Source organism: Haemorhous mexicanus, chromosome 25, assembly GCF_027477595.1.
Source record: "Haemorhous mexicanus isolate bHaeMex1 chromosome 25, bHaeMex1.pri, whole genome shotgun sequence".
NCBI classification, from domain to species: domain Eukaryota; kingdom Metazoa; phylum Chordata; class Aves; order Passeriformes; family Fringillidae; genus Haemorhous; species Haemorhous mexicanus.
This window is the reverse complement of record NC_082365.1, coordinates 5,096,236-5,121,166: the sequence shown is the minus strand read 5'-3', so window position 1 is coordinate 5,121,166 and position 24,931 is coordinate 5,096,236. Positions and strand designations below refer to the sequence as shown.

The following is a 24,931-nucleotide window of genomic DNA, read 5'->3' as shown; positions in this document are numbered from 1 at the left end:
TCAATCCCTGGTTGTGTGTGTCCCCCACCTCTGGGTGCTCCAGAGCGGTGGCAGGGGACCGGGTGGTGACAGGGGCCAGGGTGGTGGCAGGGGAGTGATGGCGGGGGACGGTGGCACTGGGGGATTCCTCCTGCAGGGAAAAGGGAGCTAATTACCCCGGGGTGGGTAACGAGGCCCCCTAATCCTGCCCTGCTGGGTGCCACCCTCCCACTGCCTAAGCTCTTTAATGGGATCGTGGCTCAGTCTTCCTCCTCCTCCTCTTCCTGGGCTCAGCACCCCCCCCTTCAGCCCATCCCCCAGCCCAGCAGGTCCCCCCAAACCCTGGGGGACAGGTGGGTGCCTCCCCCTTTCTCCTGCGAGGCTGGCTTTAGGTGGGCACCGCAGGGGGAGACCCCGCCCGGGGTGGGCTTCGGGACCCCCACAAGTCCTGCAGGTCCCCGATGTTTGGGTTTAATGTGTCCTAAATCCCTGCACTTCACAGGGCCACTGGGGGCTCCATGTCCCCGCACCAGTGTCCCCACGTCCCACCGGGTGCATATTCGCTGCCAGCGCCGTTGCTTGGGGACACTCTGTTCCCGCTGTCCCCGCGGACACAAAGCCCTTTCTGAGCCTCTAATGAACTCGGCGCTAATGAGGGGGGTCCAATTAAAATACCAGACACCACCCCCCCTCCCCGCGGTGTGTGGACAGTGCTGGGTAGGGGACATGATTCAGGCTGGGGGTCCCCACTGTCCCCCGTGGCTGTTGTGCCCTCCCAGCCCGGCAGAGCGGTGGCCCTGGTGGGTGGTGTCACCTCGCTGTCTCTTCACCCCCTCGACAAGGGGTGGGGGGCACAGAGGAGGGTGGGTGACATTCCCTCCGCTCTAACAGCGGCTAAAAATACCCCCCCGCGCCAGTGGCAGCTTAGGGGACACTCGGGGCGCTCGGAGGGGACACAGCCCGACAGCCACCCAGAGCCACCCCGGCACCGGGAGCCCCGGCCCAGGTAGGGACGCGCGGAGTTACACCCCCGGCACAGGTGACAGCCCCGGCACCCCCGCGGCCGGGCTCTGCCTCTGGGGTGGCCCCTACTTTGGCTGGGGGGTGAGCTGGGGGACTTGGGGGGGCAGGGGCTCCTTGGGGACATCCCTGGGGGGCTCAGGACAGCCCGAGCAGGGTGTGAGCGGAGGAGTGCTGAAGGAGTGCGAATCCTTTTGGGGTGCGGTGCCGTATCTGGTGGGGGGGGGGGGGGGGGGTGGATCATCATCATAGAGGAGGCGATGCCCCATTTTGGGGGGCAGTGGCTGATTTCGGAGGTACCCGGTGCCTTTGGGGGTACAGTGTTTAACGGGAGGGGGGTGACGGTCTCTGTTGGGGGTGCAGCGCCAGCCCTGGGGAGGGGGATGCCCATCCCGGGGGTGACGGTGCCCGCTGGGGGGCACAGGGATTCCCACTGGGATAGGACTAGGCTCTGGATGGGGAAGAAGTACACCCTGTCTTTTTGGGGAGCGATGCCTGTTCGGGGGTGGGCAGTGTCCGTATTGGGGGGGGCATAATGTCCACATCAGGGGTGGGGGGGGTTTACGCTATTTTAGAAACATCGCTGTCACTTTGGGGGGGTCCAATCCCATCTCTCGCGGGGTACGATGCCCGCTCGGGGGGGACGTTAGGGCTGAACCGGGGGGTAACGACTGTCCCCGAGGAGGGGCTTCGGGCTGTCCTGGGGGTCCCACAGAGCTACAGAGCCGCCTGGGGTGGCTGTCCCGGGGATGTCACGGCTGTCTGGGGATCACGGCTGACCCCACACGGGTACAGGGCGCTCCTCCGGGGGCTGTCACGTTTGTCCGGGGGGGTACAGGGCTGTCCGTGGGGGGGGTCACGGCTGGCCCAGGGCTGTCACAGCCCCGCTCCCCGTAGCTCACAGCCCCATCCCGGGTCTTGCCTCCCCCCCCCCCCCCCAACCCCCAAGCGCAGCAGCCACCTCCTTCCTCCTCCTCCTCCTCCTCGCCACATCCTCCGCCCGCCCCATCCTCTTCCTCGTCCCGGTTTCCGGCCGGGCCCCTCCGGGGACTTTGGTCCATTCCCGGGTTCCTGCATCAATCATCAACCAGGGGAGGGAGCGGCCGCTGCGGCCCCGCCGCCGTAAGAGTCCCCCGGGCGCCCCCCGTCACCCCCCGCCCCCATCACCATCATCACCGTCAGCATCAGCCCCTCCGCTCCTCCCCGGCCCCCCTGGAGCCGCCATGTCCTCTGCCCCCCCGGCCAAGTGTTCCTTCAAGAAGCGGGGTAGCCTGCAGACCCCCAGCCCCGCAGGTGAGACCCCCCCCCAAATACCCCCCACTCCCGAGGGGACAGCCCAGGGGGACAGCCAGGTCACGTCCCTGGGGGGGTGGCGATGCTGCGAGTAGGGGGGATCATTTTTGGGGGGGAGACAATGCCGCCTTGCTGTTCAGAGGGGTTTTTGGTTTGGGGGGGGGGGAGCCACCACCGTGTCCCGGCACCGGGAGGTGTGGCAGCGGCGGGGGGGGCCCTGCGTGTCCCCTCCCGCCAGCGCCTCGGTGGCGCAGTGAGAGCAGAGGAAGAGGAGGAGGAGGAAGGAGGGGGAGCGCTGGGGGATGCGGGCCCGGTTTGGGGGGAGCAGGGGGGGGCTTCGCGGGGGCGACCTCGGGTGACACGTGCGGGGCTGCTGGCACGGGGTGGCGGCGGCACTGGGTGGGCAAGGTGGCACTTTGTGGTTGACACCCGGCTGGCACTGTTGAGAGAGGGTCTCAGGGTGTCACTGGGGCTGTTCCCACACGTGGGTGGCACACGTGTGTTCTGGGTGGATGGCAAATGGTGGTGGTGACACAGGGTGAGCGTGGTGACATCACCGGGGTGAGGTGGCACTACGGGGTTGTCACCTGGCTGGTATTTCTGGGGGGTCTAGGGGCATCACTGGGCTGCTCCTGGCTCTGGTGACCCACTTTTGTCCTGACTGGGTGGCACAGTGTGTTCTGGATGGTGGCACGGGTGGGCAAGGTGGAACCTTGGGGTTGTCATCTGTCTGGCACCCGTGTTGGGGGGGGATCTTGGAGTGCCACCAGGGCCACCACCTGTCACACATGGGCAGCATAGGATATGTCCCTGGGGCACAGGGCACCCTGGGTGCCCCAGGAAAGGCACCACCAGCACATGTGATGACACCAGTGCCATCCCTACCCTGGGTGGCACAGCCCAGCCCCCCCATTCCCATTGGGGTGATGCAGGGAGCAAATGGGGTGGAGGCTCAAGTTTGGGGGTCAGGGGACCTGGATCTTCCCCCAGGCTGTGCTGGGTGGAGGGGCTCTTACTGGTGGACCCAGTTTACCAGTAGGACCTGATTTCCAGTGCCCCCCAGGCAGGTCTGTAGTAGGTTGGGGGTTGCAGAGGAGGGGGTTGGCACTGGGGTGGCACTGGGGCATCCCCCAGCCTGATGGCCCCAGTGCTGGTGGGAGCAGGGGGGTGTGGGGCAATGGGGTGGGTTTGGAGGCCTCCCATCCCCCCAGTGTGGGGATGTGCCCCCCTGTGATGGGAAGGATGGGATGGGATGAGGGGCAGGGAGGTGGCACTAGCTGGGACCCCAGTGTTGTGCCCCCCATGCCATGGGGGTCCTGCAGCCCAGCCCTGAGCCCCTCATTCACTTTGGCTTCTTAGAGCCTCCAGTGGAGCCAGCAGCCCACCCAGTGCCCCAGGGGGATTAGAGAGGGGGGGCCCTCTTCCCCTTCAGCTGCCTCAGTTTCCCCATCATCCCCATTGGGAAGAGCATCCCAGTTCCATGGTGGGGAGGGGGGGCTGTGGAGGGGCTGATTAACCCCTTCCTGCCCAGGTGGGGGTCCAGACCCCCCCCAGCTGATGTTGTCCCACTCCCTGCAGAGCTGCGGGGGGGGCCAGGGGCCCGACCCCTGCAGTCAGCCTGGTCCCTGCCCGGGACCCCCCATAGCCTGAAGCATTTCCCCGTGGATCTGCGCACATCCATGGATGGCAAATACAAGGAGATCGCTGAGGTGGGTCTGGGGCACCGAGTTTGCCAGGTCTGGAGGGATGAGCATATGTTGGGGGAGTGGGGAGGTCTCCCTTCCATCCTTCCTCCACTCCTGTCCTCCCCAAACCCTCCTTCCTCCCCACTTCTTCAGCTCTGAGTGTGGGAATCCCTGTGAGCCTTTCTCTGCCAACACAGGGGTTGAGGTTCATGGCAGGGCTGAGGCTGCAGCCAGCTCATGGCAGGGCTGCTCTGGGCACAGCTCAATGCAGGACTGCTCTGGGCTCAGCTCAGGGATGCTCTGGGCACAACTCAGGGCTGCTCTGGGCTCAGCCTGTGGCAGGGCTGAGGCTGCACCCAGCTTATGACTGGGCTGCTCTGGGCTCAGCTCACCACAAGGCTGCCCTGGGCTCGGCTCACAGCAGGGCTGCTCTGCAGGAGCTGTTTTGCCGCTCGCTGGCTGAGAACGAGATGCGCACGGCTCCCTACGAGTTCCCTGAGGAGAGCCCCATCGAGCAGCTGGAGGAGCGGCGCCAGCGCCTGGAGCGCCAGATCAGCCAGGACGTCAAGTAAGCCTGGGGGGTTCCCCCTATGTACACCCCAAATCGCTGGAAGGGAGCCCTGCACGGGGCCAGGCCACCTCCCCGCCCCAAGAGGCTGTCTCTGTGCCAGCTCTGTGTGCCCTCTCCCGTGGGTGTCGCACTTGGTGTCCCCTTTGCAGTGAGTTTTTGGCTGGTTTCTGTCTGGTTTCTGTTGTTTTGGCATTAACGGGGTGTTTTCTCTCCCCGGCTCCCCCCATTTCTCTCCCCCTCGTCCCCCTGGCTGTCCCCCCCCTCCACCGCCGCCTCCTTGTCCCCAGACTTGAGCCCGACATTTTGCTCAGAGCCAAACAGGACTTCCTGAAAATTGACAGTGCTGCGGACTTACAGTGAGTGTCCGGCTCGGTGTCACCGGCCGGGGCCACGGGGGGGATCGGGGACCCGCCTGGCCCCGCTCTGACCCAGCACACCCAAGCATGGAGCCAAGAGGTCCCTCCCAGCCACTCTTACTGACACTGAATGCACCTGGGGAGGGGGGTTGGGGTGAGCTGGGGGTCTCAGCTCTGCTGCTGGCACAGGACCCCTGTCCTGGCCCTGTCTTCCCCTGGATGGGGGGTCTGATGCTGTGTGTCCCCCTCCCTCCTGTCTCCGCTTGGGAGCTGTCTCTGTCGTGAGTTTTTTTGTTCTTTGTGCCCTTCCTCCTCCCCCCCACTTTTCATTGTGCTCATCAGGGTTGAGGGATGTGTTTTGGGAAGAGGGAAAATGCCACCACAAAAAGGACGTGGGTGGCACAGCTGCCACAACCTCGTGATGGCATCTCTGGGGACAGTGTCACCATCCTGCCACCCCAGGGCTGGACACAGTCCCTGGGGTGGGGCTCATGCTACTGTTGGCATACATGGGAATGGGGCAGACCTGTCACTGTCCCACTGGTCACATCTGTCCCCACAGGCTCTTGAAGGAGCAGAGTGACAGCCTGGTGGACCATGTCCCCAAGGAGCGGGAGGCACTGCTGGAGCGAGAATTCCAGCGGGTCACCATCTCTGGGGAGGAGAAGTGTGGGGTGAGCCTCCCCCTAACCCCCCTGGTAACCAGGCAAGGGTCTCCAGGCTGCCAACCCCAGCTTGGGGGGTGGTTTTTTGTTTGGTGTCCCCTCTCCAGGTGCCCTTCACTGACCTGCTGGATGCAGCCAAGAGCGTGGTGAAGGCGCTGTTTGTGCGGGAGAAGTACATGGGACTGTCCCTCCAGAGCTTCTGCAAGACCACGGCCCGCTACCTGCAGGAGCTCTCCGAGAAGCCCCTGGAGACCCGTGGCTACGAGGAGGTGCCTGAGACCCCCGTGGCTGCTGGTGAGCACACTGTGGGGGGGTCTCAGTGCTGAGCTGGGGTGCTGCAGGAGCTTTTGGGGTGATGTTGGATATCTCCTGACTGCAGATGCCCCCGTGCACCCCCCGTTTGCTGAGCAGCACCCCTATGAGATGTGGGATCCCCAGAACATGCCGGCGGACCTGGGCTTCGGGCTGAAGATGGTGGATGGTGTCGTGCATGTCTACACCAAGCAGGACATCACTGACAAGTAAGTTTTGTGAGGGGGAGGGTCCTACTCACTGGGGTGATGAGTTTTTGCGGGGGCTGTGTGACTCTCACGTGTGTCCCCCGCCAGGAGCACAGAGCTGGACCTGCCATACCCCGACCTGCAGGAGTTTATCGCCGACATGAATTTCCTCATGGCATTGATCATCAATGGGCCCATGTAAGGGGAAGGGTCCCACGGGAGGGTCCCACCCTGGGGGGGATCCCATAATAGGGGTGTGACAGGACCCCAGGGACAGCCCCAAGGACATGGCAGTGACTCTGGCACATGGTGCTGTTGCAGTTCCCACGTCCACCCTCACCTGTGTCCAAGAGTCCATGTTCCCATATCTGGGGGCACCTGCCTTTTGGGGCTGGATGTTCTGCTTCCTCACCCTCAAACTGAGCTCCTCTTCCCTGTTTTGGGCAGCAAATCCTTCTGCTACCGCCGGCTGCAGTACCTGAGCAACAAGTTCCAGATGCATGTGCTGCTCAATGAGATGAAGGAGTTGGCGGCCCAGAAGAAGGTGCCTCACCGCGACTTCTACAACATCCGCAAGGTACCTGGGGATCCTGAGCTAGTCCCGGGTCCTGGAGGGTTCCTGGCTTGACTGGGGAGCTCTTGGAGGGTCTCAGGGCTGAGCATCACCTCCCTGGTGCAGGTGGACACCCACATCCATGCCTCGTCCTGCATGAACCAGAAGCATCTCTTGCGCTTCATCAAGCGGGCAATGAAGAAGCACCTGGATGAAATTGTCCATGTGGAGAAGGGGAAGGAGCAGACGCTCAAGGAGGTGTTTGAGACAATGAACCTCACAGCCTACGACCTGAGCGTGGACACACTGGATGTCCATGCGGTATGGGAGGCTCCCAAACCCTGGGGATGAGTGGAGCCCCCAGCCCATTCTTGGTTGGGGTGTGGGATCTTCTCCAGGGAGTTTTCCCAAGGCATGGGGGGTTGGTGGGGGCTGTGAATGGGGTGTGGGGTGGGTGATGAGGGCTCTCAGGTCACACCTGTCCCACGTTCAGGACCGCAACACCTTCCACCGCTTTGACAAGTTCAACGCCAAGTACAACCCCATCGGGGAGTCCATCCTGCGGGAGATCTTCATCAAGACAGACAACCGCGTCTCGGGGAAGTACTTTGCCCACATCATCAAGGTGGGCCACCTCCTCTCCTTGTGGTGGTGGTACAACTCATGTCCCTTTCCTGGTGGCCAAGCAGTGACAGTTGTCTCTTGTCCCTTCCCATCAGGAGGTGATGGCAGACCTGGAGGAGAGCAAGTACCAGAACGCAGAGCTGCGTCTGTCGATCTACGGCCGCTCGCGGGATGAGTGGGACAAGCTGGCCCGCTGGGCCGTCAGCCACCGTGTCCACTCCAACAACGTGCGCTGGCTCGTGCAGGTGCCCCGGCTCTTGTGAGTGAAGGGAGGACAGGAACCCTCAGTTGGGTTGGGGAGATGCAGGCCACCCCACTGCTGGCTGGGGTGGGGTGGGGAGGGAGAAAGCCGGCTCTGAGTGGGGTCCGTTCCCTGCAGTGACATCTACCGGACGAAGAAGCAGTTGGCCAACTTCCAGGAGATGCTGGAGAATATCTTCCTGCCGCTCTACGAGGCCACGATCCACCCAGCCCAGCACCCAGAGCTGCACCTCTTCCTGGAGCACGTGAGTGCTGTGTCATGTTCCTGGGGACACCCTAGCCCAAACCCAGCTGGAGCGAGGGGGGGCATCCTACCCTGGGGCTGTCTCTCCTGCAGGTGGATGGCTTTGACAGCGTGGATGATGAATCCAAACCAGAGCATCACATCTTCAACCTGGATAGCCCTTTGCCAGGCAACTGGGTGGAGGAGGACAACCCACCCTACTCCTACTACCTGTACTACATGTATGCCAACATGACGGTGCTCAACCACCTCCGGCGGTAAGGACATGGAACATCCCCAGTTCCCCCATCCCTGGCCTGGAACCCGTGCCCCTCAGGAGGTTCTGGGGAGGTCAGTGGGTGATGCTGACAGTCAGACACCCCTTGCAGGAAGAGGGGCTTCCACACCTTTGTTCTGCGCCCACACTGTGGTGAAGCTGGTCCCATCCACCACCTCGTGTCGGGGTTCATGGTCTCAGAGAACATCTCCCACGGGTTGTTGCTGCGCAAGGTGAGCGTGGATGGGGTGTCTGGGGGAGCCAGGGGTGTGGTGGGACCCCCCCTTACCCTGCTGTGCCCCACAGGCCCCTGTGCTGCAGTACCTGTACTACCTGGCACAGATTGGCATTGCCATGTCCCCGCTGAGCAACAACAGCCTCTTCCTGAGCTACCACCGCAACCCCCTGCCCGAGTACCTCTCGCGGGGGCTCATGGTCTCCCTCTCCACTGATGATCCCCTCCAGTTCCACTTCACCAAGGTGAGCATTTGGGGGGGCACCAGCCAGTGACTCCCCAGAGGGGCTGTGGGGTGGGCACAGGCTGGGTAATGGGATGAGGCCGGTAGTGGGGTGGGGTTGGTGGTGCAATGGGGCTGCTGGTAAGGTGGGGGCACTGGCAGCACTAATGGATTCTAGAGGGTGCTGATGGTGTAGAGGGGAGGGGAGGAGGTGGGGACCCCTGTCCTGCCTGAGGGGTCTGCGTGGTGGGAGCTGAGGGGTGTCTGTCCCCAGGAGCCGCTGATGGAGGAGTACAGCATCGCCACCCAGGTGTGGAAGCTCAGCTCCTGCGATATGTGTGAGCTGGCCCGGAACAGTGTCCTTATGAGCGGCTTCTCCCACAAGGTGAGGCCAATTCCCTGATTCCCAATTCTGCAGTTTGCCTATTCCTAATTCCCATTTGCTCCCATTCCCCCATTTCCCCATTCTCCCATTCATTTGCTCAACCTCCTTCCCAATTCCCATTTGCCTCCACTCCCCATTCCTCCATTCCCATCCCCAATGCCCACATTTGCCCATTCCCACTCCCAGTTCCCTCCTTTCCATTTGTCCATTCACACCCAGCTGTCCATTCCCACTGCCAGTTCCCTCATTCCCAATTCCCATTCATACCCAATTGCCCATTCCCCCATTCCCAATTCCCATTCACACCCAGTTGCCCATTCCCACATTCCCAGTTCCCAATCACCCCCAGCTCCCCCATTCCCATTTGCCCATTCCCGTTCCCCCCCCACGTGCCCTGGGAGCACTGGGGCAGCCAGGGGGCCCTGTCCCCCCTCCCCCAGGTGAAGAGCTACTGGCTGGGTCCCAACTACCTGAAGGAGGGTCCGGAGGGGAACGACATCCGCCGCACCAACGTCCCTGACATCCGCGTCAGCTACCGCTTCGAGACGCTGTGCCAGGAGCTGACGCTCATCACGCAGGCGGTGCAGAGCGCCGAGCTGGAGCCCATCCAGGAGGAGGACGTGCTCACCATCTCCCTGGGCACCCACTGACCCCTAGATCCCCCCTGAGCCCTCCAGGGCTCCGCTGCCGTCCCCCCACCCGCTCCTGCCCTGGGGAGGGGCTGCTCCTGCTGCTGTCCTGGTGCCGCTGCAGGGCATGGGGTTTGTTGAGTCCTCTCCGTTTCATCTTGGTTTGGTTGTTTTATGGGTGGTTTTTTTTGTCTTTTTCTGTAGTTTTTAACTGGTGTCTCCTTGCTGGCTTGGGCCCTGCTGGCACAAGGAGGTGACATAGGGGAGGACACAGCCAGGGGGTTCTGGATTTACCTCCCAAGCTGAAGATGCAGTGACAAGTTGGGGTCCTGAGTGCTGCTGTGGTGGCAGTGTGGGAGTCCCAGTCCAGCCCCACCTGGGTCCAGATGCTCTTTAACCCTGGTGCCCTCTCAGCCTGCTCTTCCACCACGTGGGGACAACCAAAGGAACCCAGACCTGAGGTCTCTGCTGTCGGTGGGGACACAGTGGCCCAGAGCACAGGGAGATGGTGCCTGGTGGGGGATGCTCCATCCTCATCGTCACAGGGAGGAAGGCAAGGGGTGGGATAGGGAATGTTTCATCACCACCACCTCAGGGATGAAGGGAAAGGGGAGCAGGTGACATGTGTCCCTGTCCCCAACACTCCCAGGATATGTTTCTTTGTGGCCCAGATCGGGCTGGACCAGGCTTCTCCCATCCCGGTGGGGCATTGCCCCCTCTATCCTGCAGTCTCCCATCCCAGTGCTGCTCATCTGCATCTGGAGCCGGCATTCCTGGGAAAACCTGATGGCGACTATAAAAACAACAAACTTTTGAGGAAAAAAACCCTAACTGAGCATGAAAAATAAAAGTATTTAAGTAAAATACGAGTTGGAGTGAGGGGAGGCAGGGAGCGCAGCCCCAGAGGGAAACTGAGGCACAGAAGGGAGTTGTGTGTCCCCTTTTGCCTTGGGTTTGGGTGTTCCCCAAGGTGATGTGGGAGGGTCAGGGGCGGGATCAGAGCGGCGGTGGTGGCGGAACCGCTGGCAGGTTGCCCTGGCACCGCGCCTGCAGCGCTGACGCCACGGGGAGGGGACAGGAGAGGGTCCTGCCCCGGTCCTGCCTTGGTCCGCTGCAGTCCTCGTTCTGACAGAGCCTCGGGCGGGTGTCACCATGGTGGTCACACTGGGCTACTGGGACATCCGTGGGGTGAGTGGCATCGAGGGGGGGCAGTGGCACGGTGGGGATTGGGGTGGGCACGGGTGTGGGTGTGCTGGAGGCCCCAGAGCCACGTGGCGGTGCTATGGATCCCGGGGTTTGGGGGAGAGGTCCGGGGGGACTTTGGGGTGCCAACAGTGGGTGCTGTGCCCCGCAGCTGGCCCACGCCATCCGCCTGCTGCTGGAGTACACGGAGACCCCCTACCAGGAGCGCCAGTACCGCCCTGGCCCAGGTAAAGGGGGGACAAGGGGGTGTGACCCCCAAATCCCCCCACCCACGCCCCCAGCCCCCTCGTTCCTGCTGTGTCAGAAAGGGGGGGACACCCCTACTTGGCAGTGTGTCCGGCCACCGCCGCCCCAACCCCCTCCTCTCAGCTCGGGGGGGGGGGGGTCACCTTTGTCCCTCCCAGCAAAAGGACCTTGATCCCTCTCAGGGGCAACGTTCTCCCTTATCTGTCCCGGGAGGGGTCACCGACTCTCCCGGGGTGAGGGGGGGGCACAGCCCCAATGTCCGCATTCCCCTACTGCTGTGGCTTCCATGAGTGGGGCAAAAGGTTTTGGGGAGCCTCCCCCCAAACTCTCTGCCCCCCAGCCCCTGACTATGACCCGAGCGAATGGACCAACGAGAAGGAGAAACTGGGGCTCGACTTCCCCAACGTAGGTGATGGGGGGGGGTTGGGGGGTGGTGTTGGGGGGGGGTGAGGGGGGTCTCTGGGGCTGATCCCCAGCCCTGGCACCCCCAGCTCCCATACCTCATCGACGGCACCACCAAGCTGACCCAGAGCAACGCCATCCTGCGCTACATCGCCCGCAAGCACAACATGTGTGAGTGGGGGGTCCCGGGGTTTGTGGGTGGTGGGCTGTGAAAAACGCCAATCACTTGTTCTTTAAAATGGTAAAAGTTTAATGATAATAAAATGGTTATAAAAATAGTAATATAATTAGAGTAATAATAATTTGGAAAATTTGGACTCGGACAATACAAGACAATAGAAACAAAGAGTTACAGACAGTCCAGGTACCTTTTTCCAGGCAAAATAAGCCCAAAAAAGGACCCACGTTAACTGAAGATTATGCCTTAAAAGCCACAGCCTGTTGCATATTCATACACCTCATCCATGATGCACAAAGTCCATTCAAACACAGGATTCTGTCTGGTCAGTGTCAGCTTCTTCCTCTGTATCCTGACTGCATCTTCAGGGCTGAAAGAAGCAGGAAGAAATTTGTTTCTTTTGAAAGGGCGGCAATAAATTTCCATTCTCTAAAAGATTTAGGTAGCCTGTGGCTGCTATCTGGTGAGAGTACCTCCTTCCTTTCTTAAAATAATATCGCACATACATGGTTTCTATTTAAAACTAAACTATAAATTACCGTAATGTATGTTTTGTTATAACCTAAGCTATATTTAGGACACTACTTGAAAAAATTAATACAGCATAACTTTCTACCATAACACATATAATATTCATTTTAATATTTGTGAAAATCCAATCATAAAACACGCATTTTTCACATGGGCTGACACCTCCCCATCCCGCAGGTGGTGAGACAGAGGAGGAGAAGCAGCGTGTGGATGTCCTGGAAAACCATCTCATGGATTTGAGAATGAATTTTGTCCGGCTCTGCTTTAGCCCTGACTTTGTGAGTACCCCCGGGAGGGTCACGTGGAGACAGATACCCCCCCAGCCCCCGGGGGATCCCCCTGTGGTGGTGTTTGGGCGTCCCCAGGACGAGGGAAGAGAGGAGAATCCTGACTCCATGTTTCAGAAGGCTGATTTCTTATTTTATGATATATATTATATTAAAAGAAAATGATATACTAAAACTACACAAAAGAAAGAGAAAGGATTTCATCAGAAGGCTAGACAAGAATCATCATAAAATCTTGTGACTTACCAGAGTCCCAACACAGCTGGACCTGTGATTGGTCATCGAGTAGAAACAATCCACATGAGACCAATCAAAGATGCACCTGCCACATTCCAAGCAATCAGATAATTATTGTTTACATTTCGTTTCTGAGGCCTCTCAGCTTCTCAGGAGAGAAAAAATCCTGGCAAAGGGATTTTTCATAAAGTATGTCAGAGACATCCCCCAACGTGGGACATGGGGACTGAGCTGCCACTGGCACAGGGGCACATCCCTGGCCTGGCTGCACTTGGGGTGATACCCCTGAGTTCTGGGGGGGCTGGGGGGAGCAGCCCCCCGAACTGTGCCCACCTTGCTATGCAGGAGAAGCTGAAGCCGGCATTCCTGGAGCAGCTGCCCAAGAAGCTGCAGGAGCTGTCGCGGTTCCTGGGCTCCCGGCCCTGGTTTGCAGGGCAGAAGGTAGGTGGGGGATGCTGGGGGGGTTTTGGGGAGTCCCTGTGGGGTCTGACCCCCCGTGCCCCTCCACCAGCTCACCTTCGTGGACTTCCTGGCCTACGACGTGTTGGACCACCAGCGCATGTTTGCGCCTGAGTGTCTCGAGCAGCAGGGAAACCTGGCCCAGTTCCTGCAGCGCTTCGAGGTGAGTGAGGCCGGGGACAGCCCGGGGCCACCGTGGTGTCCCGGCCCCATCTCGGTCCCTATCACTCGGTGTCCCCATCCCCCATTCTCGCTGTGCCCGTCACCATTCCTGACACTTCAGTGCTGTGTCCTTGTCCCATCCCAAGTCTTGCCCTTAAATCCCTGGTGTTTCTGTCTCCATCCCATTCCTGCCCCCCCTGTGACCCCAGCCCTGACCCCTGCTGTCCCAATCCCTGTCCCTAACACCCCGGTGTCCCCATCACTTACATCCCAATGTCCCTGTCCCAATTCCTGACACCCCAAGGTCAATCTCTGTCCCGATCCTGACCCCCTGGTGTCCCATCCCTTTCCTAAACACCCCCATGTCCCTGTCCCCATCCCAGACATCCCAGTGGCCCCATCCCTGTCCCAAACACTCCTGTGTCCCTGTCCCCATCTCAGACACCTCAGTGGCCCCATCCCTGACATCATGGTGTTCTCATCCCTGTCCCCAATACCAGAGTGTCCCTTTTCCTATCCCAGACAACCCAGTGCCCCTACTCCAGCATCCCATTGTCCCCATCCCTGTGCCCATCCCAGCCACCTCAGTGTCCCCATCCCTGACCCTGGTGTCCCCTTCCTTGTCCCAAATGCCTTGGTATCCCTGTCCCCATTCCAGCCACCCCAGTGTCCCTATACCCACCAAAGACATCCCAGTGGGCCTGTCCCTTTCCCCAACACACCCGTGTCCCTGTCCCCATCTCAGACACACCAGTGGCCCCATCCCTGATCCCATGGTATCCCAATCACTGTCCCAAACACCCCGGTGTCCTCACGTGTCCCTGTCCCCATCCCAGCCACCCCGGTGTCCCCACCCCTGCCCCCGTGGTGTCTCCACTGTCCCCACGTGTCCCTGTCCCCCAGGCTCTGGACAAGGTCTCTGCCTACATGCGCTCGGGGCGCTTCATGAGAACCCCAATTTTCTTGCGCACGGCCAAGTGGTGCAACACCAAGGAGTGAGGGGCTGAACCCCCCTGTGCTCCCCAGACTCCCCAATAAACCTCGGGGGCTCCCCGTTGTCTGTGCTGTGTTGGGTGCACTGTGCTGCTGAGGGGCTGCGGTGGGAGCTGAGGGAACCCCTCATTTGTGGGGTAAACCCTGGGGGGGGGATATTGGACCCTCCTGGGTCTGGGATGGGGGGAGCCATTCCTGGGGGCATCCCTAGGATAAGGGGGACCCCGTGGAGGCTTTGGGGAGCAAGGTGGGGTCCCTATCCCCACCCCGGGTTAGAGACACCCCCTGCAGCTGAGGAGATTGAAAGGGGGGGACCTCAATGATGTTTGAGGGGGGGGGTCACAGAGGGACCCATGGCTCCCAGGATAAGAGGGTTCCCATGGAGTATGGAGGGTTGCAAGGAAAAGGAGGAACCCAAAAGGAATTGAAAGGGGCTGCAGAGGAATTGAAAGGAATTGAAGAGGCTGCAGAGCCCCAGAACAAGGGGGTTCCCATGGACTTGGTGGGGCTGCATTGCCCCGGAATAATGTGGTCCTGTGGGGATGGATGGGGCTGTGTCACAGAACCCCTCGGACAGGGAGGACCCCATGGATTTTAGGTGGTCACAAAGCCACGGGCATGAGGAGGGTCAGAGAACCCCTTGTTAACGGGGACCCCCATCGAACTTGGGGTCGACTCAGACACCCCAGAATAAGGGGGACCCCATGGAGTTCGGGGTGGTCACAGAACCCTCCCGACAAGGGGGTTCCCATGGTGATGGGAGGGATGCAGATCTCTCAGGATTCGGGGAACCCCATGGGGTTTGTGGGGTTGTGGAGCCCACGGGATAAGGGGGTTCTGTGTGGGCAGGAGGGAGGCACAGAACCCCCTCCTAAGCGGGACCCCACTGAACTTGTGTGGTCGCAGAGCCCCGGGATAAAGGGGAAGTCCTAGGATGTGGGAAAGTCCCCCCAGGATAAATAGCACCCCTGTGTTAAGGAGAAGTCCTGGGGTAAGAGGGACCACCCGAATAAGGGGGATCCCCGAGATGAGGAGGATCCTTGGGATAAGGGGCACCCCTGGGATAAGATGGAACCCCGGGAGAAGGGGGACTCCAGTGGGGCCCCGTCCAGTTAAGCCCCACCCCTCTCCCACCCAAAGACCTGCCCCATCCCACCCAAAGACCTGTCCTTAGCCCCAGCCAGTTAAGTCCCTGGTGTTGTAGTGTGTTTTTATGTTTTGTAATACTTTGAAGTAGTTTAGTTTTTTTATTCCACTAGTTTTCCCAAATAATTTACCCAAGACTCTCCCCACTTTCCCTTTACTTCTGTAATTCCTCTGCCTTGTTAGGATCATCCCCAGATGCCCACCATGGCTCTTTGTCAATCAGTCAGCATCCCATCTTCTTCATCTAGAAGCTTCAGTTCAAGACGTTGGTGATTAGCCAGAGGCCAGGGGTCAGCCCTGGGATGCTTGCCTTATGCGCTGTCCTAAATGTCTATCACCCAGTACCCATCCCTTTGGGTCATTTATTGGTTGGTAAAATGTTATCTACTTCTGGTTTCGACCTCCCTTTAAATGTAACCTTGGCACATCTCCCGGGGCTCTCAGCCTCAGGAGGCCCCCTGAGGTGCCGGAGCTCCCCAGAGCTCCTGAATAAAACCTTGGGTTAACCCCTGCTAAGAGTCGGCCCTTTACCTTCCACCGATGTCTCTGGTGTCTCCTCTGCTGCAAAGGCGACTGGCCCAGCTGCCCTCAGCACCCTCGGGGCACGAGAGAGTGTCTCCCCACAGTCGGCTGTGTAGGGGTTGCTCCCCCCGTGTCTGCCGACTTGGGCCTGGCTGGGGGATCCTGAGAGGGTCCCAGAGGGACAGAGGCATTTTGGCGCCCAACGCGTGGCACTGAGTCGACCTCCAGAGCTCACGGATGGGGCTCAGACATTCTTTCAGACTGCTCATGAAAGCCTGTGGCCCACACGTTACCTCAGTAAGAACACAGTCAGTTTTATTGAGTGGGTCTTTCTGTGGATGAAAACTGGTAGCTCTTGAAGCACCCTCAAGGGTCAGTTTCAGGTGGAAGACATCATCCCAGAAACCCCATCCTTCCTGTTCTACATCTGGATTGGTAAGTGTAACCTTTTCTTGTTTCTCTCCCCTCTTCGGGAGGAGGGGTGTTTCCCTCCCTATGTTTTTTGGCTCACCGCAGAGAGCCAAGGGCTTCCTTTCTCTATTTTTATCAGGCTGCCAGCTGTAGGGGGTTGTTTTTTATTTCTCTCCACCCCCCCACCTGGGTTGGTGAAAGTTGAGATACAACTCTTTAAATCATAGCTACAATGGGTGTCTGTTCCAGATTGCAAGGCATGATGCATTCTATTACCATCTGTATGGCAGTTGTCTGGTGTCAATTGTGCAATTCTCCTTATCTCTCTCCCTGAGTGATCACAATCACTCCTCCCTAGGCAGGGAACATCTGCTGATAACAGGCTATTGAATGACACTGCATGACTGATAAGAACTATAACATCCCATTGGGAGACGCTCCGCCCAGAGGGAGGAGCCGAGCATTGCTACCCAGATATAATCTGGAGATTCTGACACCCCAGCACGGCTTCTGACTGGATTCCCCAGGGGAGCAGCAGCTGCTTCTACTTCCACAGATCTGCGGAGGAAGAATACACCCTTTTTCTACAGGAGCCCCCTGCTCCAACAGAACCACACCTGACACTTGAGGAAGACTGCAGCCACTTTTCCAACTGGACTGCTACCAGCACCCTGACCAACACGGTGTCAGGTTGAGTTCTGATTCTGTCAGTGTTGTTCTAGTGTATTGCATTGTTTTATTTTATCCTTTTATGTTTTTCCTTCCTGTTGCAGTGTGTTTTTATTTTGAAGGTTATTGTTTGATTTGTCCTTTTGGGGTTTTTCTCCCCCTGATTTTGGAGGGACACAGACCTGCCTTTGTTGTTCACTTGAGCCAGGTGTCTTCTCTTTTCTACTTAGCTACTTTTCTGCCCCATTTCAAACCCCTTCCTCCCACATCCAGTTGTTAACCCCTCCTGTCCCAAGCAGTTTTCCTCCCTTGTATTTCCTGCCTTGTGTTCCACCCCCAGTGCTTTTGATTAGTTGAACGTTGTATCCTCCCTTGAGACCTGTCCCCCTTTATAAGCTGTTGTTTTCCCCCTGCTCGTGGCTTGGTGTTGCGGTGTGATCCTGTCCCTCAGGTATGCCAACTTCCTTCCCCTCCCCCTGCCCACTTGCCTTCTTCCTAACTGCTGTCTGTCAAGTTCCACATTCCTGTAAGGGCGTCATGTGATTGGCAGAAGTTCAAAAGATGCTTCTCAGACCTGGGGTCATTGGCCTGTCCAGGTGTCATTGTCCCCTGATACCCTCCCCCTCCCACCTGGTTGGTGGCTCACCTCTCCTTTCCCTCCCCCCTCCCTGTGAGCTTAAAAGGCACTGAAATCATGCCGTCTTTTTTCTGTTGGAGCTGTTGCCGAGATTCAGAGTTCTGTTGCCCTGGAATAAACTCTGCATTTAAACCTCCACCGGTATCCGTTCTCTTTCTCTTCACCATCGCCTGAACTTTTTCCACTAGAGGTAAACTGACTTTCTACCACGCATGGACTCATTCCAAGTGCTTAACTGCAACTGCCAGCCAGCCAAAGGTGTCTCTGAGGTGAAACATCTCCAGCTGCTACCTTTGGTCTAGCTCTAGGGCTGGACGAGCCCAGGCACGTTCCACTCAGCAAGATTGGGATTATATTCCTATATTTGGCGCCCAAACTTGAGGCTGATTGAATCTGCAGCCCCAAGAAGTAATCTCACAACCTCGGAAAAGCTTCAAGGCAGCCGAGCCCCCACTCAACGAGCTTTGGCTGCATTGCCCTCAGTAGAGATTTTGAGACTGAATCTGCAAGAAGTCTCGCGGACTGCTCGGCGCCCGTGGAAAGTGCAGCTCCTTTCTGGTGAGCATTTTTCCAGGGGAGAATCAGGGAGCCCCCTCCTGCCCTTGGGGGTCCTGTTTTGGTGAAGAGACATCCTGCCTGACCTTGCCAGCAACAACTCCGATTTTGGTGAGTATTTCTGCTCTTTAGAGGGGGTAGAACCACAAAAAACAGTCTCTGCCATGAGTACTGTTCTTTTTTGCTCTTGCTCAAAAAAACCAAAAAAAACCTAACAAAAATAAAAGACCAAACAAACAAACAAACAAAAACACCAAAACAACAGTCTCTGCTGTATGTACTGTTCCTTTTTGGTCTTGCATTTAGGCTGCACAGCCCTGCGGAGCGGGAGCGATATCCTGTTAGACATAGCTCACTGCTGCATGTTTTTGCCGCTTTTATAATTTGCGGCGCCGGTGGAGGAGCAGGAGAGCTCTCCCTGCCCTTCCCCACTGGCTTGGCACTGAGGCAAGCTCAGCTCTCTCGGTTTGGGGGGGTTCCCTCGGTGCGGGGGGTGCTGCTTTCTCTTGGTGCAGTGCAGGGGAGCTCTCTACACGTGGAGCAGGGGGAGCTGCTCTCTCTCGGTGCAGGGGGGTGGTTTTTGCATCACGGCGCGTGGGGGGTACTTTCTCGCTCTCTACACGCTGCGCGGGGCGGCCCGAGTTTTGGCTTCGCCCTGTGGAGCTGGCAGGGGTGGCTTTGTCTATCCTCCACAGCGGCAGGGCAGTTCCCAATTAAGAGGTGCTGCCGCAGCAATTTTAAAAGCAGTGTACGCAGCTGTGTTGTGAAAAGCTAACGTCTGCTTGTTATCGCTTCTGATCTGTGGATTTTTTAGAAATCGGTAGTTGATTTGGCTTTGTTTTTGGTCTGTGGGACTTTGTGTATTGCGCCTTTTACATCTAAAATGGGCTCAAATTTAAGCACAGCACAAAAAGGAGTGTATTATCATATTGTTGGAATTTTAGTCAGTGGTAATGTTAAGTTCTCTAAAGGTAAATTGAAGCCGTTTATAAGGTGGCTTTTTCTACACTTCCCACAAATTTCTCCTGAAGAAGTCCATGATATTCATTTTTGGGATAAAGTAGAAAATGAATTGTTAACCTTGGGACAGTCTGGAGATGTAACTTCAGATAAATTTGTGTTCTGGAGCTTACAAGTTCGAACAGCCTTGCTCAAACAAAAGGAATTGGAGAAAAAGCCAAAATACAAGCAATATACCTCTGCTCTCCCTACCTCTACTCCTACTTCTGAACCTCTTACCCCAAAACTTGGTATTTTAAAGCGTGCACACTCTGCTAATGCTCAGAAAAGTCGACTTCCTGAGCATTTTAAAATGCCTAAATCCCTTTCTCCACAAAGTCCTGGCCAGACTGCGTAGAATCTCTCTCAAAACCCTGCATCCCCTGCTCTGAGTCCCAGAGCACATGTTAGCTTTTTGGAGAGCAGTGATCCCCAAAATGGCCCCCAGTCCTAGGGGGTCCACAAGATGGAGGATGCCACGTGGCACCTTCCCATACCTGGTCGTCTTCTTCCCAAGATCCTCCTAAGTATCCCAAAATTCCTCCCCCATCCCCCTCCCCTTCTGCTCCTCACGACACCTTCCCTTCCCCCCCTTACCTGCTGTACCCTCAGCTCCGCCCCTCTACTCCTCCCAGGGGGCGTCTGCTGATGTGACATCACCAGGCATCCCTGCCTTCTGTTCCCATGGTGTCCCTGCCCCCTGTTCCCATGGTGTCCCCGCCCCCTGCCAGCCCCCTGTCTCTGCCCCCTGTGCCCATTGTTTCCCCATCCCCTCCCCGGTTCCCACGGTGGGAGCACGCCCACTGCTTCTCCCCACAGTCGTATCGGTGTTCCCAAAGCTTCCGATTCAAGTGATAATGGGCAGGAAACTGCAGACCCAATTCAGGGTCCCACTTTGTAATTCGCTCCTGTTACGTATCAGCCTGCAGCACAAGGGGGAGCAGCCCCAACTGCTAGTTGGAGCTCTTTTGGACGACAATTCATTAAGGAAATCTGTAAATCTCATAAAGAGTATGGCCCACACAGTCCATATTTCCGTGGCCTTTTAAATTCTGAACTGAGTAGGACTGTAGTAGTCCCACATGATTTAAAACAGCTTTTCTCATGCCTCATGACCTCTACAGAATTCAAATTACGGGAATTAGCATGGAAACAACTGCTAAAAGAAGCCCTCCCATGCTTGCAGGCTGATCCAAACACAGCGAAAGATACCAATGGCTTGCCAATTACCATTGAGCATCTCTCCAGTGAGGGCCAATGGTCTTTACCCTCAATCCAAGCTACACTAATTCCTGTAGAAACACTTGAGAAAATGAAAGATGCAGCTGAAAAGGCATTTTTTCCCCTCAAACCCTAGGGGCCTTTTGAGCCTTATAGTAAAATCAAGCAGCTACCATCAGAGCCTTTTTTGAAATTTGTAGAAAGGTTAACTAGGGCTATTGAAATACAAGTTAAAAAAGAAAATGCAAGGGAAGAGGTTTTAGAGGAAATGGCATTTACAAATGCAAATGAACAGTGTCGAGCGGCAATTTTGAGTCTTCCCCTAGAACCCCCACCTACACTAAAAGATATGCTTCTAGTCTGTAACAGGAAAGTGCCTCTGATGAGTGTTGCTGAAGACACCAGATCAAGGCTGCTGCCAAGACTCCCTCAGCTTGTCGCTGTTGCCAGCCCTGCGCCCATTCCCTCAGAACAGCAGCACCCTGGGCAGCAGCGAAGACCAACAATGGTTGACCTCACAAAGCCATGCCTGTTGCAACAGCCTTGGGCACTGGCATAGCCAGTGGCCCCTGAAAAAGCAATTTGATGAATTTAGAAATAGCAGGGGAGGAGAACTACAAGCACTCCCAGAGAGTCAACAACAACACAAAAACTGAAAAGGGAGCGCCAGCCTGCCAAGCGCACAGACACAAAAAGAGCAGGCCAAGGGAATGAGGGAAACAAAATAAACCAAGTGCTCGGTGATGTTACTATTTCTGTAAGTGAAGCAGATGCTCCAAAGACCACGTCTGCTGGTCCATTGTTGCAAGTGAAACAAAATAACCTTTGTTATGATTTAAGTGAACCCGTGTTAACCACATCTTCTGTCAATGAGCCTTACAGGTTGCAGCTGACAGAATCACTCCCCCTGAAAGACACTAACTGGCATTTTGTCTCTGTCAATCCAGAACAGGAGGGTACCTGGCACCAAATTCGCTGTAAGTACATCGTTGTTGGGGACACCAAAGACACACCACAAGAGATTGAAATTGCTCCAGGAATGGCAACATCAGATCCTGAGCAATTCGTTCTCGGGCTGCACCGTTTTCACCCATCCCTGTTTCTTCCCAAAGGACAAATTGTTGCTCAAGCTATCCGTGTGCTGTGTTTACCTGAAGGCACCGAGAAACAAGGGCCTACAGTCGCCCAGGTTCAAGTTATTGGGAAAGACAAACCCAAAATCTGGTGTAATGTCAGTGGGGGTGAGGAGTCTAAACGCATTGAAATGCTTGTAGACATGGGTGCAAACTGCACAGTAATCCCAGCACAAGACTGGCCAGCACATTGGCCTTTTCAAGACATTGCCGGTCACGTTCAAGGTGTAGGAGGTCTGCAATTGGCAAAACGATCCAAGAGCGTCACCCAAATTGAGGGCCCAAACGGACACTTGGCAAATAATCTGTCCATTTGTGTTAGATTATTCAGAACCATTGTTAGGGAGAGATTTAATGGCCCAGTGGGGTGTCACAATTGATATTCCAGACTCTTCACAGGATTTTTGTACAGCGGTCATTGAACAGCACCCCGCTCATAAACTGAAGTGTAAAACAGATGAACCAGTTGAAGTGAAACAATGGCCGCTCAGTAAACAAAAAATAAAGGCGCTCGAGGAGCTAGTGGAAGAGCAATTAAAAAAAAGGGTCACATTGTGGAGACCATGTCCCCGTGGAACTCTCCTGTGTTTGTCATTCAGAAAGCTGACAAAAAAAGATTTGGGCTCCTCCACGACCTCTGACGAATTAATGATGTCATTGAAGATATGGGTTCTCCCCAACCTGGTATGCCATCCCCAACTATGCTTCCCCAAGATTGGGCATTAGCTGTTATTGATAGAAAAGATTGTTTTTCCCAAATTCCACTACACCCTGACGACGCACCGCGTTTCGCATTTTCGGTCCCTACCATCAACATGGAAGCCCCTATGAAAAGATACCATTGGACTGTTCCTCCTCAAGGACTAAAGGTCTCGCCAGCAATCTGCCAACAGTATGTCTCCTCCCTGCTTTCCCCAGTGCGTGCAGCTGCAGGAAAGGCCATCATCTATCATTATATAGATGATATCCTTGTGTGTGCCTCCAATGATGATTTACTCACACATGCGCTTGACCTAACGATCGATGCATTGATTGTTGCAGGGTTTGAGCTCCAAGAACAGAAAATTCAAAAGACACCACCTTCGAAATATTTGGGCCTAAAAATTGGAAATAGGACCATTGTTCCTCAAAAATTAGAAATAAATCCAAAGATCAAGACCCTTGCGGATGTCCACAAGTTGTCTGGGTCTTTAAACTGGGTAAGGCCATGGCTAGGTCTGACAAACAAAGACCTTGCCCCTCTTTTCGATTTATTGAAAGGGAGAGAGGACCCGGGTGCTCCTAAGTCTCTTACCCCAGAGGCACGGAAAGCTCTAGAAAAGGTTCAGATTTGCAATGTCCACAAGACAGGCCCACCAATGTCGGCCTGACCTGCCATTCAAATTTATCATCTTAGGTAAGTTGCCATACCTCCATGGAATCATTTTCCAGTGGGAAGAAGAACAAACACCTAAGGCAAAGGATACACCAAAAAAGGACCAAGACCAGAGGGACCCTCTCTTGATCATAGAATGGGTTTTCCTCAGTCACAAAAGGTCCAAGAAATGACAAAGCCTCAAGAGCTGGTAGCAGAACTGATCCGGAAAGCAAGGACCCAGATCAGGGAGCTAGCAGGACGTGACTTTGAGTGCATTCACATTCCAATTGAGTTAAAATCGGGCCAAAATACTATGCAAATATTGGAACAATTTTTTTCAAGAAAATGAAGTGTTGCAGTTTGCTCTGGATTCCTACTCAGGACAAATTTCTGTCCAGAGGCCTGCCCACAAAATGTTCGAACAAGATGTTCAATTCACTCTGAAATTGAGAAGTGCTCTAAGTAGGAGACCTTTAAAAAAGGCTCTGACTGTCTTTATAGATGCATCCGGGAGGTCTCACAAGTCTGTTATGACTTGGAAAGATCCTCAAACCCAGCAGTGGGAGACGGACATTGCTGAGGTGGAAGGTTCACCTCAAGTTGCGGAATTGGCTGCAATTGTTAGAGCTTTTGAAAAGTTCTCAGAACCATTCAATTTGATTACAGATTCTGCATATGTGGCAGGAGTAATATCCAGGGCAGATCAAGCAATACTGCAAGAAGTGTCTAACATCGCACTTTTTGAATTGCTCTCAAAACTTGTAAAGTTAGTCACCCACCGAGAGCAACCATTTTATGTGATGCACGTCAGGTCACACACCAACTTGCCAGGGTTTATCGCTGAAGGCAACAGAAGGGCAGATGCTCTCGCTGCGCCTGCAGAGATGGCCACTCTCCCAAATGTTTTTGAACAGGCAAAAATCAGCCACCAGCTTTTCCACCAAAATGCACCTGGCCTAGTTCGTCAGTTTCACATCACTCGAGAACAGGCCAAAGTGATTGTAGACACATGCCCAAATTGCTAACAACATGCACTCCCTACAGTGAGTACAGGAGCAAACCCAAGGGGATTGAACAGTTGTGAACTGTGGCAAACTGATGTTACACATATACAGTCATTTGGACGGCAGAAATATGTTCATGTTAATGTAGATACCTTTTCTGGAGCGGTCTATGCTTCTGCCCACACAGGAGAATCATCTATCAATGCCATTAAGCACCTCTTACAAGCCTTTTCTTTCATGGGCATCCCCAAGGAGTTGAAAACTGATAATGGACCTGTTTACAAATCCAAGGAATTCGGGAGCTTCCTGCAGCAATGGGGAGTAGGGCACAAAACTGGCAACCCCTACTCCCCTACGGGTCAAGCCATAGAAAGGACTCACTGTGACATCAAAAGAGTCTTGGATCAGCAACATCAGGTTCTGAAAGTGGAACCTCCCCACATCCGGTTGTCCAGGGCACTGTTCACAATCAATTTTCTGAATTGTTCTTTTGACAGCCTGAATCCGCCCATCCTACGCCACTTTGGGGGGAGCAGTCATATGTTGATGAAAGAAAAGCCTCCAGTTTTAGTAAAGGACCCTGAGACTTGGAGAACGGTGGGACCTTACAAATTGGTTACTTGGGGACGTGGATACGCCTTTGTGTCCACCCCCTCTGGTTTAAGGTGGATCCCTTCCAAATGGGTAAAGCCCTATGTTCCCAAAGTCTCAGAGAAATCTACAGAAGCGCCCCAGGTTGCTAATGCTGCCTGGAGAAGAAAATGCCGCATGCGTTCTCTGGAAGAAATTCCATTTAGGCCTCCTATCTGGAATAGTTTGTAATATGTTTGTCTTAAGTTTCCTTTCACCAGTGTAGATCCCGCTGTTTGTGCGCAGTCTCGAGACGCCATGAGACCGAGCCTGCTCCTTGTCCTACTGGCGATCATTCCTCCAGTGATCTCCTGGATAGTCCCTCAGCCCAAAGCGAACATGCATCAAGAGAGAAACTGACGACTGGCTGAGTGGATTGTTCAAAGGCTGGGGACTCTCGGGCTGGTTGAGGTCTACTCTGAAAACTGTGGTTTTAGTACTGTTTATTTTAGTTATGGTTACTGTAGTTG

The 24,931-nt window shown here is 55.8% G+C and overlaps 2 protein-coding genes across 3 annotated transcripts; both read left to right on the top strand.

Annotated features, from left to right (window-relative positions):
* Nucleotides 1-2,028: 2,028 nt before the first annotated feature.
* AMPD2 (adenosine monophosphate deaminase 2) lies at nucleotides 2,029-10,343 on the top strand. Of its 2 annotated transcripts, XM_059867422.1 has the most exons (18): nucleotides 2,029-2,292; nucleotides 3,871-4,001; nucleotides 4,415-4,545; nucleotides 4,836-4,904; nucleotides 5,467-5,578; nucleotides 5,677-5,863; nucleotides 5,949-6,090; nucleotides 6,178-6,267; nucleotides 6,517-6,646; nucleotides 6,749-6,943; nucleotides 7,116-7,247; nucleotides 7,342-7,505; nucleotides 7,626-7,752; nucleotides 7,845-8,008; nucleotides 8,120-8,240; nucleotides 8,314-8,487; nucleotides 8,740-8,850; nucleotides 9,291-10,343. In XM_059867422.1, the coding sequence occupies exons 1-18, from the start codon at nucleotides 2,223-2,225 to the stop codon at nucleotides 9,498-9,500; spliced, it is 2,460 nt and encodes an 819-aa protein (XP_059723405.1). In that variant the 5' UTR covers nucleotides 2,029-2,222; the 3' UTR covers nucleotides 9,501-10,343. The 2 variants fall into 2 exon arrangements, with proteins under 2 accessions (XP_059723405.1, XP_059723404.1); XM_059867421.1 differs by lacking the exon at nucleotides 4,836-4,904 and having other exon boundaries at nucleotides 2,131-2,292.
* Nucleotides 10,344-10,507: 164 nt separating this feature from the next.
* On the top strand, nucleotides 10,508-14,249 carry LOC132338161 (glutathione S-transferase 2-like). Its single transcript, XM_059867426.1, has 8 exons — nucleotides 10,508-10,667; nucleotides 10,834-10,909; nucleotides 11,269-11,333; nucleotides 11,420-11,501; nucleotides 12,217-12,317; nucleotides 12,909-13,004; nucleotides 13,075-13,185; nucleotides 14,088-14,249. Exons 1-8 carry the CDS (start codon nucleotides 10,632-10,634, stop codon nucleotides 14,181-14,183), a joined length of 663 nt encoding a protein of 220 aa, XP_059723409.1. The 5' UTR covers nucleotides 10,508-10,631; the 3' UTR covers nucleotides 14,184-14,249.
* Nucleotides 14,250-24,931: the final 10,682 nt, after the last annotated feature.

What these genes read in the sequence shown, in the direction of transcription:
- LOC132338161 (XM_059867426.1), top strand. Translation starts at nt 10,632, where the DNA reads ATGGTGGTCACACTGGGCTACTGGGACATCCGTGGG. An exon ending in TGGGGCTCGACTTCCCCAAC is followed by an intron (nt 11,334 to 11,419) that starts GTAGGTGATGGG and finishes TGGCACCCCCAG; the next exon opens with CTCCCATACCTCATCGACGG. An exon ending in CGCCCGCAAGCACAACATGT is followed by an intron (nt 11,502 to 12,216) that starts GTGAGTGGGGGG and finishes CCCATCCCGCAG; the next exon opens with GTGGTGAGACAGAGGAGGAG.
- AMPD2 (XM_059867422.1), top strand. Translation starts at nt 2,223, where the DNA reads ATGTCCTCTGCCCCCCCGGCCAAGTGTTCCTTCAAGAAGCGGGGTAGC. An exon ending in ACTTTGCCCACATCATCAAG is followed by an intron (nt 7,248 to 7,341) that starts GTGGGCCACCTC and finishes CCTTCCCATCAG; the next exon opens with GAGGTGATGGCAGACCTGGA. An exon ending in ACGGGTTGTTGCTGCGCAAG is followed by an intron (nt 8,241 to 8,313) that starts GTGAGCGTGGAT and finishes TGTGCCCCACAG; the next exon opens with GCCCCTGTGCTGCAGTACCT.